This window comes from Camellia sinensis, chromosome 8 (genome assembly GCF_055761805.1).
Source record: "Camellia sinensis isolate YWXY chromosome 8, ASM5576180v1, whole genome shotgun sequence".
In the NCBI taxonomy this organism is placed as follows: Eukaryota; Viridiplantae; Streptophyta; class Magnoliopsida; order Ericales; family Theaceae; genus Camellia; species Camellia sinensis.
Genome location: NC_138968.1, coordinates 20,849,970 through 20,868,571, shown reverse-complemented (window position 1 = coordinate 20,868,571; position 18,602 = coordinate 20,849,970). Strand labels below are relative to the sequence as shown.

The window sequence follows — 18,602 nt, the reverse complement described above, 5'->3', positions numbered from 1 at the left end:
TGCTTCAGCTATTTGGGTCTGGACTTGATTCTCAGCTTTAAGAATGTTTATAGATTCTCGCAAGGCTCCGGCCATCTTAGAGCTAAGGCGTCCATGGCATGTTGACCTACTGGCTCGGCCACATTGGCCTGACCAACTCCCTCCTCCTATGCCGAAATTTCATCCGGTATAGGCACCTCGTGCCTCCTAGGCCTACCACGCCTACCACCATGACCACGTCCTGACATCTTAATAAAGGTAACAAAAGGATTAGCACATTCACAATTGTGCCGAAATTAACTCACTCGCGTCCTAAAGCGATGGATAACAGTAAATCACTCCACATAAGCACGTAATCACATACGAATTTCATCTCCAGATAATGAACATCCCGCGACATTGTTAGAGTTCCAATTAGAAACAACAGTGATCAAATGCCTTTTTAATACGACTCTTAGAAACCTGTAGACCCAATCAACATCCTAGAAATTAATCTCATATCCAAATAATCACATAAGCATTTTGTCATATAAGTACATATCGTTCACAATTAAGTCTTTAGCAAGTGAAACGAACCCATTATAGCACTAGCTACTTCCCACGTACCCAAAGTATTCAAACCCGGTACGCTCTGATACCAAGTTGTGATGCCCTCAAAATCATACAATAAATATAACCCAAAGCATAAATAATAATCGCATAATTCAGAATAAATAGTCCTTTCATTACATGAAGTTAATGATACAAAAGTGTTTAATGTAGATAAATGCCCTATTGACTCACACCTTTCCAAGCCTTGACTTGGTTACAACACGCTTAATTATATTTTGAGCCCTTGGCTTTACAAAAGAAATAACAAAAAGAGAAGCTCTTGCTTCTAATAGTCCCTCCAAGCTATTGCCTTGGCGAAGGCATGTCACCAACACCAGAAAAATTATTTCCCAAGTAGGGTGAGCCACAGCCCAGTAGGAATCATCTAACACAGTATATGAAATTTAGCAAAGGTATAAGTACCAGGAGTGTATACAATGTCTATGATAAAACATCCACGATTTATATTCTTGAAAGTCATCAAATTTCAAATCATAATCTAGTTTTCTCCAATTCATTTACTTATCTAAATTCATGAGTTAATTTCATAATTTCTTTAACAATCAAAATGAGACTACAACTTAATGGTTCAACAATCACATCATCAACATACAAACACTTCAAACTGTCCTTTCACGGATATTTCATCCGTGAGAAACCGTCAAATGGGACCCATGTAAATGTAGGCTATACAAGCACTACCATTGCCATTTTACGGATATTTCGTTCGCAAGATCGACACCCATGTATAATTTCGGGACTTTTATCCAGGACACTCCAGCCAACTTAATTATAATGGAGTCCATCCCTTTTCTCCTCCCAAACAATCATTCATACATATGCAATGTATTTAAACACGTAACCATAAGTGGAGCACATCCCCTTTCTACTCCCAAAGAATCATACATATACAATGCATATAAGGATAGTCATATTCAATGACAACCACAAGCGATTAGTTTCAATTTACCTAATTCGCATGCAATTTCTACAACAATCATGGCTATCCTCCACCGATAGCCCAATACAGATATTTCTAAACAGATATTTAATCTCATGACAGATAATCTATTCAAAATTTCCAAAGATTGAGATAATACATAACCAATCTAACCATTCATACCAATACGCTTCCAATCTCACATTTTCAATGTTAACTTCAACTATTTATATAAAATAATAGCTTGGTCTATTTAGGGCAAACTCTCTCATTTTCCCCAAACATTAACCAAATGCCAAAAATCATCAAATTAGACACAACACAACATCATTTTTAAACCCCACGATCATTTTCATCTTATTCACCAAAACCCCTATTTCCATTTTATACCCAAATCCTAGGTTTGTTCAAAACTTCCCCAAATCATACCATTGTTACACAAATGACAAATATCTAAGCTAAATAACATATGAAGGTGTAGAAAAATTCCTACCCCAAAGGAAGAAGATGATGCACTCTACCTTTTTTCTCAAAAACACTAGGGTGCAGATATCGACGGATCTAGATGAAATCTAAAAGAGAAGGTGAGTTTAAGAGAGAGAGGCTCAAGAACAAGGTTTTTGGAAAGTTTTAGAGAGAGAGGGAGAAATGAAAAAGTGATTCAAAATATCATCTTCTCGGACTGTTATACGCGTAGTCTGCTCGTGCGTAGAAAGTGACGCTCGAGCGTTAGACACAAAGTTCTGCTCGAGCATAAGAAGTTATGCTCGAACGTGGAATGTACACTTCTAGAAGTTCTGTAGACAAAAGTTCCCACTTGAGCGTGAGAATGGATGTTCGAGCGTCCCAATGCATTCTTAAAGTATTTACAGATCTGCAAAAATACTGAGAGTTGACAAGTCCCGCTCGAGCAGAGAAGCAAATTTGTGAAGCCCGCTCGAACGCAAGAATGCTTGCTCGAGCACAAGAGCCAAAATCTGGGCAACATAGATTTTGAAATACAACACAACTAACCTGTTCCAAATGCACAATCCCAACCCGATAACGAAAATAAAGGGAAGACAAAGGAATCAAGATATGAATAACCATTCTAAACCATACCAACTTAAGTCCGAAATACAATAGATAACAGGTCAAAACCGAAATCGCTATAGCAAGTGTCGCATATGCCTATAGTACAAGTATAATTTATGCACAAATCACAGAGTTTGCACTTGCACCCTTATGCACAAATTACACCTGCATAAGACACATTACAATTACAACCATGCATAAATTACACTTGCATCAAATTAGTTTTGATATGGGGAGGGGTTAGGCAATTTGGGTAGATATGATGGTTAGAGTTTGGATAGAGAATTTTTGTTTGGCGGTGAGATGAAGAACCACATGTGGTAGGTAAAATAAGAAGTAATGAGTGGTGGCCATAGTAGAAAAGGTTGGAGGGAAGGATTGGGGACTGGATTCAGGGGTACTGCTGCGCCCAACTCACAACAGTTATTGCTGTGAATTGAAACGGCGTCGTTTCGGCATTAAATAAAAAAAAAAAATTTGAAACGGTTGCTCAGAGGGTTTGAACCCAGGGCACCCGGGGTGCAAAACACGCCTCAACCACTGTGCTACTCAAACATCTTGTGAGTATTATGGACATATATTATATTTATTACAATCTTTGTTCCAACATAAATTTTTTTTTACAACCTGTTATAAATAAAATACAAAAAAAAAAATGATTGAAGCAAAAAAACAACCTGTTACAATCTACTATTATTAAAATCTGTATTCCAGCATTAAAAAAAAATTACAATTAGCTACAGCCACCATAAAGCTTATAAAATAAAATAAAAAATCCTTTCCATCTTCAAAAAAAAAAAAAATTCCAATCTACACAATAACAGTGGTGGCTTCTCCTTAAATAAACCTTGAATCCATATCAAACACAAATAAAATAAAACACAATAACAATGGTTTCTCCTTAAATAAACCTTGAATCCATATCCAATATGCACAATTTGATGCTCAAAAATAAAGCAAAAGGGTGACCCGCTAGATAAATGTTAACATTTCAATTTTGCGGGGTTGGTTCCAAATGACTGAAAAAATCAAACAAACTATCATTACGAAATACTGACGCAGCCACAATGGGACTGTGCTTTGCTAGATCAAATCCTAATCCTTGCAAAAAAAAAAAAGAAAAAGAAAAAGGAAATGCATTGGAAATAAATACACACATATATGTAAAAACAAAAATCTAGATTGCAAACAAGTATATTATACACTTGAGAACTTTGTGGATTGTATGATGCTTGGAAAGACAAAGGCGTTGATAGTGGATAAGTTGGCAGGCATGCAAAATTAACATCATGCATGAGCAGATTATATCCGGAATTCATTAGTTGTGGCCAATAGGGTACCTCAACATCCTAGTCCATAAAATATTGTTAGTAATTTTATGATCATTATGTACTTAAGTAAAATGATTTCAATAAAAAGAATAAGATCTCACCGGTGTGTGGTTTGAAGATGAATTTTGAATATTTCTAGTGTCGCTTGACTGTCCAATGCTCTAAAGAGGTTGTAAAATATTTATCAGTACATTGCAAAATTTAAAAATAAATCTAGCCAATTTGAAATCAAATACTTCAGTAAATTCAATACCTGAGTAAGGCGGGTAGGTTGCGAAACAACTTTTGTTCTCTTAGTAGTCTTCTCATGCCAAGGTTTTAATTTACTCCCACCCTTGTGTCCGCCCTCTTTCTTTTTTAAGCCCTTAGCTCGTGCAAAGTTTGGATCAACTACAAATTCTTTGGTACCCACTTCAATATTGCCTCTACTACTAGAAGCGCCTGAGCTGTCTAATGAAGTCATCATATTGTTTACCTTTGCACACAAATCCTTAAGAGTTTCATCAACTAATTGATAGACATGTTTGTATTTAGATGATTGAGCTGCTAGTTTTACCATTCTAGGACAAAGATCTCTGTAGCGTGCTGCTATCATCAACTTAGGGTCATTCTCAACCACTGTAACTGTTTCCTCAATTGCACAATCCTTCACATCTAGTCTCCATCGACCTAATATATACCTTTCTGGAATTTCCATAATATTTATTCTATCAAGCGCCTTAATTGCATGACCACATAAAATTCCAAAACTATCAAATTTTTGACAAGTGCAATGAATTTCTTGACAAATATTGTCTCCTTCCGACTCATTAACTTCCACATTACATTTCACAATATACTCTCTATCCTTTCCATATAAGCCAATCACATACGTTATTTCTCTTCCTAACGCATGACATCGCTTCACTTGACAACAAAGGGATTGTCTAACTCATTATGAAATAAGTCAAAGATAGGAGGGGTATACAACTTAGCAACTTGAATTAACATGGGAGACATTTTCAACTTTATTCTCAGCAATCGTTGTCTCGAATCGTATATGGCTTGTACTTCTTCATACCGCTTATCCATAACAACTCGATTGAAGTGTGTAAAAAATTGAACAATGTTATGGTCAACTTTTAAATGCCTGTTCAATTCTGCATTCAAGCTTTCACTAAGTGGAGTGCTTCACATTCCTGTAGTATATACCAACTTCATATACACATGTGCCCACTTCTCTCTAAGTTCCCAAGTCTTCTTTATCCATAAGTTCTCTTGCAAGTTATATTTATTAATTAAAGAATCCCAAGCTTCAACTAACTTATGCTCATCCTCATACCCAAAAATGCAAGTTTTGAACGCAACCAAATTTTAAGCCACCCTTGAATAAGTAGCCTAAATGCTTCAAAGCATTTTGCATTAGGTGAAAGTGCACAATCCATGAAATACCTCGGGCATGATTTTAGAAATTGCCTTAGCCATTGCCTGATCTTGATCTGTGAAAAAACTATTAGGCTTTTTTCCTGACATTGCATGCAAGAAAGTTTCAAATAACCACTCAAATGATGCTGTAGTTTCATCATATAATAATACAGCACCAAAAATCATAGTCATTCTGAAGTGGTTAAAGGCAATAAATAAAGCAAGTGGACGGTACTATTTGTTTGTTCGGAATGTTGTGTCAAATGACACAACATCACCGAAAATGCCAAAATCTGTAATCATCTGATGATCAGCCCAAAAAATATTAGTAATCATCTCATCAACATCCAATTGAAATACAAAGTAAAAATATGGATTTTCAATGGCTTGTTGTTGAAAATATCTCAACAAACTTCATGCTTCACCATATTGTAAGTTTCGTTGCCTCTTTGCACGCAAGTAGGTTTTATGGTCCTCTCGTGTGAACACTACAAATTCCTTCCCCCCTGCTAAAGCGCTAATAAGATCATGTGATGCCTTAAGTGATATACCAGTATCATCATCTACATTGACATTTATACCCTGAGCATCACACAACTTTCTCTGAGATGACATCATATGTGTACATTGAGGAATATGCAAAGGGTGGTTGTGATTATCATCAAACTTCATCAGAACCCATTTTGACAAGTCCCGTCTAAAAGATATATACATGAATGCATTGCATTTTGTTCTTGTCTCATGTTGAGAATGTTTTACTATTATGTACCATTTATCTTTTTCCTTTTCTCCCTCTTTTCAACAAACAAACTTCCTATTAATCATGATACCATCTTTCTTACTTTTAGTATGGTAATCTCTTCTAATACTAAATCCCACAATCCTTCCATATTCATTGTAGAATTCATATGCACTTTCCTCCGAATCAAATTCCATTCCAACACATGGCATGGAATTGTTGGCCAACTTCTCAAGTGCACCATCTTCTATTTTTAAAACATTGCCTTAAAAAAATACCATTTTGAATTTATAGTCGCCATAAATAATCGTACATGCTTGTATTAAGAACATTATTCCTACTCATAACATCAATCAACAAAACACAATTAATGAGATACATCGATCATCATTTATCCATCACTAGAACATGATGATATAGGAACACGCCAGAAGTCAAGTGATGAACATATGTAAGTGTAGGTTTACTTATTCACACAACAACTTCATTTCTAATAATAACAGAGCATCAATTTCATAACAGAGCATCAATTTGGATTAAAAAAGATCATAATTTTTTTTAACTTACATTATGTGAAATCACCATATACAATAACAGATTCTTATACATATCAAATTGTGAAGTTAATTTAACAGAGCATCAATCCCTAATCCAAACCACAATAACACATTCCTACAATAACAGAGCATCAATTTGATACGAATCACCATATTCATACACATATCAGAATCCTATAATATTATATTGAAATCCCCAATTCAAAACACAATCTCTATTTGATATGAAAATAAATCACCATATATATATATATGCATAATAGATTGTAATAAATACAATATATATATATATATATATATATATATATATATATATATATATATATATATATATTCAAAAGATTCTTAACAGATTGTATACAAACCTCAATATCATGAGTGTTTTAGGAGAAGATAACAGATTGTATACAAACAGATTGTATACAAACCTCAATATATATACAAAAGATTTTTTTTCAACCTCAATATATAACAGATTGCTTATATATATATATATATACAAAAGATTCTTACCAGGTAAATAAGCAACCTCAATGACAATGGTGATAGTGGAGGCACGGTGGAGGAACGACGGAGTAATGGTGGAGAGACGGCAGGCCCAAACCCTTCCCGCTCACAAACTCACGTTTTTTTGCTTCAATCGTTTTTTTGTATTTTACTTGTAACAGGTTGTAAATTTTTTTTTATGTTGGAACAAAGATTGTAATAAATATAATATATGTCCATAATAGTCACAGGATGTTCGAGTAGCATAGTGGTTGAGGCGTGTTTTGCACCCCAGGCAGCCTGGATTCAAACCCTTTGAGTAGCCGTTTCAATTTTTTTTTTATTTAATGCCGAAACGACGCCGTTTCAACTCACAACAGTAACTACTGCGAGTTGGGCGCAGCAGTACCCCTGAATCCTTGGGGACTCGAGGTAATAATAGTGGTAGCTAAAAAGGATGGAGGATGGAATAGGGGTGGCGAATATAGGAAATACCTTATAGTTATTTTTAATTTTTATACGAGTCATAGGGAATTATTTATCAAACCCAAGTTAGTTTGAAACTTATTTTTTACATGTGAATTTTTATGAACTTATTTCTTAAATACAATTTAATTGATGAAGTTATGTCTTAAAATTTAAATAATGTGTGTTCTTTAAAATACAATTTAAAAAAATTACCATGTTTAATTCTAACTTTTTGAATTTAATTTTTTTGAAAATTTTGCTTTTATTTTTCTTATTTTTTTGTTTTTAGGGATTTTTTTTTAATTTTTAAGTAATTTTTTTACTTTTTAAATGCACCTATCCTAGATGTAATAAAAAGTAAAATATCTGTAAAAAAATATTTTAAAAAATTAATAAATTCACAAGAATTCAAAAATGTATTGAAAATTGAGTTTTTCAAACATATTAATGCAGTTGTGGGTGGAGTAATTGTTATATCTTCTGAAAATTTGACATTGATAATGTATCCAACCAATGACGAAACTAAGGGTTCGTTTGGTTTGTATTTCTGAAAAATTTTTGGGAAATTTTCTCTACAAATAAGTTTTTAAAAGTAATCAAACCAAATAAATTTTCTCAAAAATTTTTCTCAAAACTTGTAAACCAAATAAGTTTTCCAAACAAATCTCTCTCTCACACACATCAAATCAATCACTTTTTTCAAAATTCTCTCTCAAAATAATTTTTCAAAACATCTTTTGAAAAAAACCAAACCAAACAACTTTTCGTACTTTTTATCTCTAAAACACGTCTCTCAAACACAAACCAAACATACCTTAAGAATTTCATAACGTTAAAAATTAAAAAAATGCCATAATCCAATTGAATGAATATATGACTATAAAAATAAAAAAATGACATGACCTACACTTGGTCTCCCCGACGCATAGGATAGGATAATTTCTGGTGGGATTTTAGGATGAGATACGGGATTGATTCATTGTTTTGAAACCACGCCAGTTTGATAGAAATAACTCGGCCCATACACTACAATACAATGTTATGTTTAGTAGGGTTTATTTTTATCTTATTTTAATTTTTAATTTAATTTATTTTGATATATTTATTTTAATTTAATAATATAATTTATAATTTTTTATAAGTCAAAAATTAATTTATTTTTTAAAATAAAAAAAAATAAACTTAATTTATAAATCAAAAATTCACAACTATACATATAAACTGTTAATCTATGAATTATAACTACTCTTCCACAGCTCTGCGAAACGGGACCAATACAATACAATACAATACAATACAAGCCGTAGCAGGAGGGGGGGGAGGGAGGGTTCGTGGCTGTGAAGACCGGAGAGAGTAGCAAGCAGAGCAACTGATTTGAAACTATATGTATATATAGAGAGAGAGAGAGATATGGCTATGCTTCAGCAATCTTCAATTTCGTCGTCATCTTCTACTTTCTTTCGATCTTTTCTCAGTGGCGGCCTCCTATCGAAAGGCGCAGCCCCTAAGTCACTCAATATTTATACAAATTCCCAACCCCTCGCCAAACCTTATCGTGCCTGCAAAGCTTCATGGCAAGAGGTCTCGCCAATGTTTACCCAGATTCAAACCCTTTTGTTTTGTTTTTTTCTTTTTTTTTTCTCTCTCTAAAATTTTCGCATTTTTGTTACTACTAGTTTGTTGGATTACTATTAACTTTTCGTCTGTAATTTTTTTCCCGCTTATTTTTTTATTTTATTTTGTGGGTTGTTATCTATCTGTGAAGCTTGTGGGTGTCTTAATATTCTCGGCGGTTCCTTTCACGGCGGTGAAAGCTATAGCCAACAGTCCCCTGGGAGAGTTGCTTCAGAGGCGATTGGAAGAGAAAAAGAAGGATGCCATCGATAATTCTTCCTATTTCAAGGCACTTGCTCAAATGGCTAGAAAGGATAGGTACTAATTTCGTCACATCACATTATTATTATTATTGGTATTATTGTGTTATTTATTTATTTGTTTTTATACTGCAAGCTTAACATGGGACGCTGGGTTGTTGAGATTTTGGCTTGTTTGTATCCACCATAAGTGACCAGACTACTTTTCTTGAGTCCAGACATTGTTAATTTTTTTTCCTATGTGCTTATATATATATATATATATATGTGTGTGTATTTTTTTCAAAATGATATATGAATTTAGACATGACATATATGGAACTTGAAGTGCCTGGCGAGTGGTGGCGGATTTCATTTGCCATGGATCTCGATGCATTATTGCTCTGGAACTCATGGGTGATCCTCATTGAACAATATTTATTTTGGAAAGAAGGATTGTGAGTTTTGTGCATTTCTATTTGGTGGATTTGAAAATTTGAGTTGAAGGGGCTCGCTATATGGGCTTTTTGTAGACTTGGGTGTTGTTTCTTCTAGTTATGTGAACACATTGCTTTTGTGATTTTCCACAATACATATATCCTTATATTTGTTTATTTATTTTTCTTTAATTTTGGGTGATAGTTGTTGGAATATATACACACATATATTTTTTAAAGAAAAAAACTTCCAAGTAACAGGTAAAATTAATGAACTGAAAATAAAGTACTAGAACTTAATGAGAAGAAGAATGAAATTTAAGAAAATAATGGAAACCTAGGAAGCACGGATACGGATACGGATACGGGATATGGATACGACATGATACGGATACGGCGATACGACAAAATTTGAAAAACTAGGATACGGGTACGGCGGGGATACGTTCGTAAAAAATATTATTTTAATAATGCAGTATGCATAAAAATAAAACCTAAAGCAAAAGACAACTTGATAAAGAAGAAAGATTCCTATAAAACTAAGGTCAATAGTTTCAACTTGTTCCATTTCATCAGTGAATATCACAAGACCTTAGCTAAAGCCAAAAAATCATTCTTAAATAAAAATTTCAGCAAATATACTTTTTTAAGTCATCAATGATAGCTTAGGAAGCACGGATACGGATATGGTGATATGGGGATGTGGATATGGCGATATGTCAAAACTTGAAAAAGTATGATACGGGTAGAGCGGGGATACATTCGTAAAAAAAAAATAATTTATAATTTTAATAATGTAATATGCATGAAAAAAAAACTTAAAGTAAATTAATAAATAAAGAGAGGGATTCCTATTTAACCTAAAAGCGCTCAAACATTCATAAAACATCCAAAACTAAAAGCAAAAGCAAATGCAAATTAAACATCATCCTTACATGCCAACATCAAAAAAAGAATGAGAGCAGAGAGAAGAAACGTGAGAGAGTGAGAAAGCGAGAGAGAAGTGAGAGAGACAACAAGGATATATCAATTTGACAAATTCTATTACTTTAACTCTCACTATATTCCTCTTATCAAAGAACTAAACAAAATATTATAAGTAATATGTAACTTTGAGTATCCGATACTTCAAAATTAAGTATCCGATACTTCAAAATTAATAAAATATTAATTAAGAAGTATCCGATACTTTTAAAAAGTATCCGATACGTATCCGCGAGTATTCGAGGAGTATCGGTATCCAATAAGTATCCGATACGGATACGTCACCCTTTTTGAAGTATTCGTGCTTCATAGATGGAAACCAAACAAAATAGAACAATGGAAGAACTTATTGATCGAGATTCCATAATTTGCAATGTCCTAAAGTCAGATTTAGCTACTGTCCTCAAAACTTGAATGATCCATTCTTGGACGTTAAATAGCCAGTGCAGTACTTCTTATTCTTGTCTAAATGTTATTGCACTATTGCCATGTTTGATGCATCTAATTGAAGTAAGCAATTATATAGATTTTCCCCAGATGTTAAACACATTTTTTTCAGAGAAATGATAAAATGAGCTATATTTCTGAAGTAAATGTGAGTTGTCTTTAGTTTGCATCTAATTGAAATAGGCAATTATATATTATATACATTTCCCCCCAACATTTAACTACCTAGCATGTAAGCAATACATAACCCAATAGTCAATTTTATTATTTGGTACCTTGATGTTGTTTTTGTTTATTTATTTATGTACTATGATAAATTATCTGAATTTCGCAGTTTATGGTATGGAGAGAAGCGTCCCCGTTGGCTTGGTCCAATTTCATATGACTATCCTTCATATCTGACTGGAGAACTACCAGGGGACTATGGCTTTGATATTGCAGGTTTAAGCAGGGATCCTGTGGCTTTCCAGAAATATTTCAAGTATGTATCATTTTTTCTTAATGTTTGTCTCTTGGCTTAACAAATTTTTTAATTTTAATTTTAATTTTTATGTGGCTATGTGTAGTTAATGTTTGGCCAACAGAGTCAGTTTATGGACATGAATGCAGATTTCCTATCATTAAAGTTTGAACAGTGGCATAGAGTTTGCAGTGCAGACTTAGTGTGGCTATCATCTGGGAGGTCTTACATGGGCAATGAAATAGTAACCGTTACTTGTTTCAAACAATGGCTAACCAAATATCCTAATCAATTATTAGAATTTTGTGACATGAATGTATTACTGTGGAGAGAAGCTGATGTTACCATGATTTGCTTTTACTTGATCCTAGATCAGGCATTATTTATAGTTTGTAAAATGCAGTATGATTATGGCCCTATTTGGTAAGGCTTATATCCAGCTTATTTTAGCTTTTAGTTTAATTTAAGCTATTTTGATATGTTTGGTTCAGTTTAACAATACAACTTATAGCTTTTTGTAAGTCAAAAATCAACTTATTCTTTCAGTGGGGGAGGAGAAGCTTAATTTATAAGTCAAAAATCAGCTTATGTTCACAGTTATAAGCTATAAGCTGTTAGGCTATAAGTAATAATCACTTTCCCACAGCTCTACCAAACGGGGCCTATGATAGGCTTAATTGAGGGTGAATATTGAAATTATACATTAGTGATGGTGAACGATATCTTCTACCTAAATTGTAACAGCCAAGTGATCTGTTTTGTCTTTGTTTTTTTGCAGCTTTGAAATACTGCATGCTCGCTGGGCCATGCTTGCAGCGCTTGGTGCTCTGATTCCCGAACTATTAGACCTAGTAGGAGCCTTTCACTTTGTTGAGCCGGTCTGGTGGAAAGTTGGATATTCAAAGCTTAAGGTTTTAACCTTCTGTTCCCTCACAATTAATGATCTTAAAAATATTCTGGTCATGGAGTTTCTAAGTTTGCAACATTTTTCTGCTTCGTTCAACTACATTGCAATTTGATGCAACATTTCTTTCACAATTCTTTGCAATCAAATCTCTAGTATAGTTGTTTTGTTTAAGTCATTTTTATGAGGAAATTAAGACCAAGCCATATGTTTTTCTCTAGGGAATATGATTGTCCTAAAAAAGGTTTTTTGTAAAGTCTTAAGTCTCTTTCTTGGGTATTGAATAATTAGTTTTTAGGGAGAGGAATAGATATTTTTGTGCTGACAGTCTTGCTAACATACCTCAGATGAGTCTGCTGAGCAACTGTTATGGGCAGTCCTACTTCACCATCAATATATGGCTTTATCATGATATGTGAAAGGTTGCCAGCTCTTCTGGGTTTTTAGATGCCAGCTATGTTACATGGACTCTTTTAAATGTGACATGTGTCAAGACACTTGACACTTGGGTAAGGGCATGATATATATATCGATAGAACAGTCACCCAATAAGCATGTAAAACGCTTTGAGTTTTCCATATTTTTCAAGAAATGCTTTTTGTTACCTTGTAAACACCATATTATCCTATAAAATAAAAGGAGAATATTAAGAAATATAAATATTTGTCGCATCTCCTTGTCCTTGGACCCGATCCACGTAACATAGGATAGTAGTCATGGTTCCCACATCATTTTTATTATCAGAGACACTCTTGAGATGATTAAATATATAGATAGAAAAGGGAATGAAGCATACTTTTTTCCTCTCATTATTAGTGTGTAATTTCTGTACCTTCCTGGGTATTCTCAAGTTGGTTGCATCAATTGTGACTGGGCTGAGTATTTGTCTTTGGGATGATTTCGTGGATGGGATGGTGGGATGGCTAGGATCATTCAGCTGGGCTGAGTATTCATGTTTGGTATTCTTTTGGTGGGGCAATTTTAATGATCTTTTTGTTCAAGAAACAGTTACATATGCAATAGGGGTCATATTCCAACCCATTCTACTGCCTTGAGATAAAAGTGCGTCTTGAGTAGCAAATACTTTAGAGATTAGACTTTGTGCATTTTAATACATTCATATCTATTAGGTCTATCTACTTGATTGTACTGAATGGTGTTAATTCAGACCTGTTGGCGAAGGTTGTAGGTTTGCTTCTATTTGGGTTCTCAATGATAAATAAAAGTATTTTTTATGTTTGATTGTAGTATTAGGAAATGTATTTTATTTTCTAAGCTCGTGTCTTTTTGTGAGTTGTCATTAAATTCTCATAGTCGTGTTTTGTGAAGGGCACATTAGAGTCCTAAGGAACATCACAATTGATATACTATCAAATTTGGTGTATGGCTAGATATGTTAATTTTATACATATGCTTGGAATTTTAGTTTAGGAGGCATATCACAAGGATTGCCAACATTGGCTCAGTATGTTAATTTTTCTCTTTGAATTATTTGCCAGGGTGACACATTGGACTACCTTGGCATCCCTGGGCTCCACTTAGCTGGAAGTCAAGGAGTGATTGTTATAGCTATCTGCCAAGCTCTTCTGATGGTACCAACTCAATTTTGATTTTGTTTACTGTTTCTAAATCAAACGTGTTTGTGAATACTATCATCATTAATGCCTGTCTCTGTAGTTTAGGGGTTTGGTGTGACCATTGAAGGTCCTGACTGAAATTATATCCCAAATCTTACATCTCGGAAGCATGATTTCAGATTCAAATGTTTGATAACATTGTTACTGAAAATCAGGTGTGAACAAATTTGTAGGCATCCTACACTTTTGGGTCTCCCAAACGATAGGGCACTCTTCTAATTTAGACAAGAATAAGTAGGGAATGAGTGTTCTCCAAGCTACTGGCTGGGAAACAGAAATTGAAGGCATCATGGGAGGTGGAATTAGAAATCAAGACCAAAGTGAGGTAAAACTTATACAAGGGAGTAGTTTGGGGTTGATTGGGCATATGATACCAAAAGAATATTTAGATTAATAGATATGTCAAACTGCACAGAAAGAATTGTAAAAAATGTATGAAGGAGCTCAAGTGAAGGAATTTTAATGTAAATGTTATTAAAACATCAAGGAACCTGCTTTCATCCAAATATTAGAAGCTAGGGAAAACACTTAGGCTGTGTTTGGAATTGGTGGGGATTTGGAAAGGGAAAGGAAAAAGAAAATGTGAAGGAAATGTGAATGAAATATAAGCTAAATTTTTTCTTCCATTTTCCTAGGCTTCTCCTTTTTCTTGCCCAATTCTTAGCCAAATTCAAATCCAAACACAACATTAGGGTGTTGGTGTTTTTGGAATTAGTGTCATAAAAACTTTCAGTGAGGTGTTGTTAGTAAAAATTCTATTTCTCCCCATTCGACAGGAAAAAAACAAAAGTTTTAACCAAACCACCAAACAAAATATCAGATGATTGTGTAAAGGTTCTAATGCCTTAAAAGTATAAGTATTTCTTTGGAACAATCAACGATCGAAAGAGTGAAGTAAACACAAAAAAACTTCTATTGAAATCTTCAAAGTTTACAAGGTTACAAATGGTTGAATTACAAGGTAAAAGCTACTCTTAAAAGTTATGATAATCTACTCCTAAGAATTAAGGTAGACTACTCCTAAAGATAAAGAAAAAAAAAAAAGCTCTAATGAGTTTGATGATTTGTTGACGTCCTTTGATCATCTCTTCTTTGCCTATTTATTGGCTTCACCCACGGTTTCCTTCAAGAACTGCTCTAGGCAGTTTCTTCCTCTAAAGCCACATTGCCACAAACATGCTGAGAAGTTACTTCCCTCACTCAATATGACAGCCACATTGCCTTATTTTCACAACTTCCTTAAACCACTTTCCATGCCTCTTGCACAAAGCATAACAACAACAACAACAACAACAACAACAACAACAACAACAATAATAATAATAATAATAATAATAATAATAATAATAATATGTCCATAGTAAATCTTTAAAGATAGTCATAGTCTGAATTGACATACCAAAATCGACAGGCCACAATCAATGAGATTAGATTTGGCCATGACTAACAGGCTACAATCAACAAAACTAAATTTGGCCACATTCGACAGGCCACAATTAATAGAAAATAATTTATGGTGCAAATAGGTGTCTCCAATAATTTCAAAATTGATTTCTTTCTTCTCGAAAGAGTTCTAGTAGGTATAGTTTTTTTTCTTGAAAGTGAGATGCAAGATGTTTGAATTAACACCTTTTGGGGGCTTTGGTTACAGAAGTCATCCAGGAAACACCATTTTGTTTATGTATTTTTGGTGTTCAGATGGGCAATGTTGAACATTCATTCTACTGCTGACTTTTGAAGGCATCACTTTTATTGACTTGTGCTATTATGAATAACTGCATAACTTCATCTTTCATTTGTAATCTAGGTTCTCTGTGTTTTGGGGGAAAACATATACAGAGATGAGAAGGCTTTTCTAATTACTTATGATTGCTTCTTACGTGCATTGAAATAGTTTGTCATATTGTGATTGTTTAAGTTAAAGAGCGAAGTGATCAGAAATTACATGAAAAGTTCATTTTGTGTTTGCCCCATTAGTATTTCTGGGTTATGAAGCCTCTTGTTGCTTGTGCATAGGTTGGACCGGAATATGCAAGATATTGTGGCATTGAGGCTCTCGAGCCTTTAGGAATTTACTTGCCTGGGGATATCAATTATCCTGGAGGTGCACTTTTCGATCCCTTGAATCTCTCTAAAGACCCGGTATCTTTTGAGGACTTGAAGGTGAAAGAGATAAAAAATGGGCGCTTAGCAATGATTGCATGGTTAGGGTTTTACACGCAAGCTGCCCTAACAGGGAAAGGCCCTGTGCAAAACCTTCTTGACCATATCTTGGATCCTTTTCATAATAACCTGCTTTCCATTCTGAAATTCATGTGACTCATCTTTTGAATCTGTACATATGTATTACTCATGTTCATTCATGTAAAAAAATGCTAATTATTTGTAATTGGTCCTTCTCGTTCTCCATGTGTGCCTGTGTGTTGATATGTAAGTTACATTAGTTACATCTAACATGAAATTCAAGTCCTGGAAAATTAAATACTCGGATCGAGATAAAGCGTTTATTTGGGATACTCTATAAAAGACAAAGTAAAAGAGTTATTAAAAAAATAAAAAAGTTAACACTATTCACAAAAGGGGCGGAAAAAATAGGTTCACTAGGCATAAGCATAGGCTCATTAGACATCATGGGAACAAAAGGAAAAAAAACTAAAAAAAGCAATTTTTTATGTCTGTGAGAGATTAAAAAAAAAAAAAAAAAAAAAACAAACAAACAAACTTTTCAAAACTTTGTACTCAAGTGCAGATTATGGCTGGAAAACAAAAAAAAAGAAAAAAAACTTTTTTTTTCCAACAAAACCAGTACACACAGCTCTGCCACAACCGTACCAACATGCACGGATTGCAAGTTAGTATGCATAGGAGTAAAAAAATAATTTTGCTATTTTATACAATATTTTAATACACATTTTTTTCATAAAAAGTCAAAAAATTATCTTAAATAATTATCTTTTTTTCCTTCACTTTTTTTTTTTTTTTTTTTTTACCTAAAAAGTCAAAAAATACACTTATATAATCAATCTCGAATAATCCCTAAATTGTGTTTGTTTTATGCATTGACTATCTCGGCTTAAGACTAACCACAAGAGGATTAAAGTCGTTGAAGTGAGACTTGGATATCATTTCATGTGTCAACTGAATCATAGCACTTTGTCTAGACCTGGGCACTTAGATCTGTGTGGGTGGGGTGGGGGTTGGTTGCTATGGGATGTTAATCATTAATATGGCAACACTTATATAGGATAAACCATGGTTACCTCAAGGTCTCCATTGCATGCCCGCTCTGTTCTGTTATGATTTAAAAGTTTTGGATTCAGTTTGGATTTAGTTAGTTGTTTGATTGTTGGGGGTTAATTTTGGATTTAGTTAGTTGTTTGATTGTTGGCGGGTTAGTTAGTGGTTAGGAGGTTTGTTAGTTAGTTAGTATTGGATGTATATAGCTATGGTTGAGAGGGGGAAAAAGGGAAGAAATTTTTGAGATTGTAATCAAGTTGTATGAGAAAAGCATGAATGAACTCCAAATTTAGTTTTTCATTTTCTCTCTTCTTCTTCAATTAATGCTTTCTTCTTTCATAGTCATATCATGTTCTGCTCTACTAATTCCATGCTCTCTTTCAAAACATGCTTTTAATTTCTCTCCTCAATTCAAGGTTCTTTTCCTCCCTCATCCTAGAACAAATTTTATTCCACCTTTGTAGCGTGCATACATGTTATCACTTGGACTAGCTCATCACAAATAGCAGAGGAGATAATACAAGGTTATGTGATGACGGTGCTTATGTTATGAAAATTATATTCACTGTCAAACGAAGTTGGAGTGTGGACTCCTAGAAGGCATACAGAATAATGAAAATTAAAATTAGAAGACAAAACAAAAAGGAACTTAGGAGGCGACCTGGCCTGGTGTCAAGGTGCGCCCATCCAAGGGTCAACACCTGGATGCCACACACATTTGTGCCCTTTGAAGAGCTAAAGATATACTTAAGAAGTTGTTGGTGCAAGTGCAAGCAAAGGCCCAAGGCATAGTACAAGGTAGTTCAAGACATGCCATGAAGCAACCTAACCACCAAGTATCAACTTTGGGCCAACTTTTAGAGGGTCAAATGTAATCTTTTCATCTTGTAAATTTTTATGTAAATACCTTAGTATCAAAGGTGTTTTGGGACCAAGAGTTGTAATTTTTCTCTTTTTGTAGAATTTTTAAAAATCCATTATGACTCCTCAAACATAGTGGATGTTTCCTCCTGCTAGCTAGGAAAAGGCTTAACAAGCTATATTAAGGAGGGGGTACCCAAGTGTTGAACCAAA

At 34.0% G+C, this 18,602-nt stretch overlaps 2 protein-coding genes and 1 long non-coding RNA gene across 3 annotated transcripts; 1 reads left to right on the top strand and 2 right to left on the bottom strand.

Moving 5' to 3' along the window:
• Window positions 1–2,743: 2,743 nt before the first annotated feature.
• Window positions 2,744–4,612, bottom strand: LOC145797614 (uncharacterized). Its single transcript, XM_082884994.1, has 3 exons — window positions 4,169–4,612; window positions 4,017–4,076; window positions 2,744–2,749 (listed from the first exon to the last, which is right to left on the bottom strand). Exons 1-3 carry the CDS (start codon window positions 4,610–4,612, stop codon window positions 2,744–2,746), a joined length of 510 nt encoding a protein of 169 aa, XP_082741120.1.
• Window positions 4,613–8,853: 4,241 nt separating this feature from the next.
• LOC114278429 (chlorophyll a-b binding protein 7, chloroplastic) lies at window positions 8,854–16,700 on the top strand. The gene is made up of 6 exons (XM_082882212.1): window positions 8,854–9,150; window positions 9,335–9,501; window positions 11,625–11,771; window positions 12,529–12,661; window positions 14,154–14,246; window positions 16,308–16,700. Exons 1-6 carry the CDS (start codon window positions 8,980–8,982, stop codon window positions 16,608–16,610), a joined length of 1,014 nt encoding a protein of 337 aa, XP_082738338.1. The 5' UTR covers window positions 8,854–8,979; the 3' UTR covers window positions 16,611–16,700.
• On the bottom strand, window positions 9,291–11,633 carry LOC145796845 (uncharacterized). Its single transcript, XR_014337438.1, has 2 exons — window positions 11,164–11,633; window positions 9,291–10,196 (listed from the first exon to the last, which is right to left on the bottom strand). It is a non-coding gene; the product is annotated as an uncharacterized LOC145796845 (long non-coding RNA).
• Window positions 16,701–18,602: the final 1,902 nt, after the last annotated feature.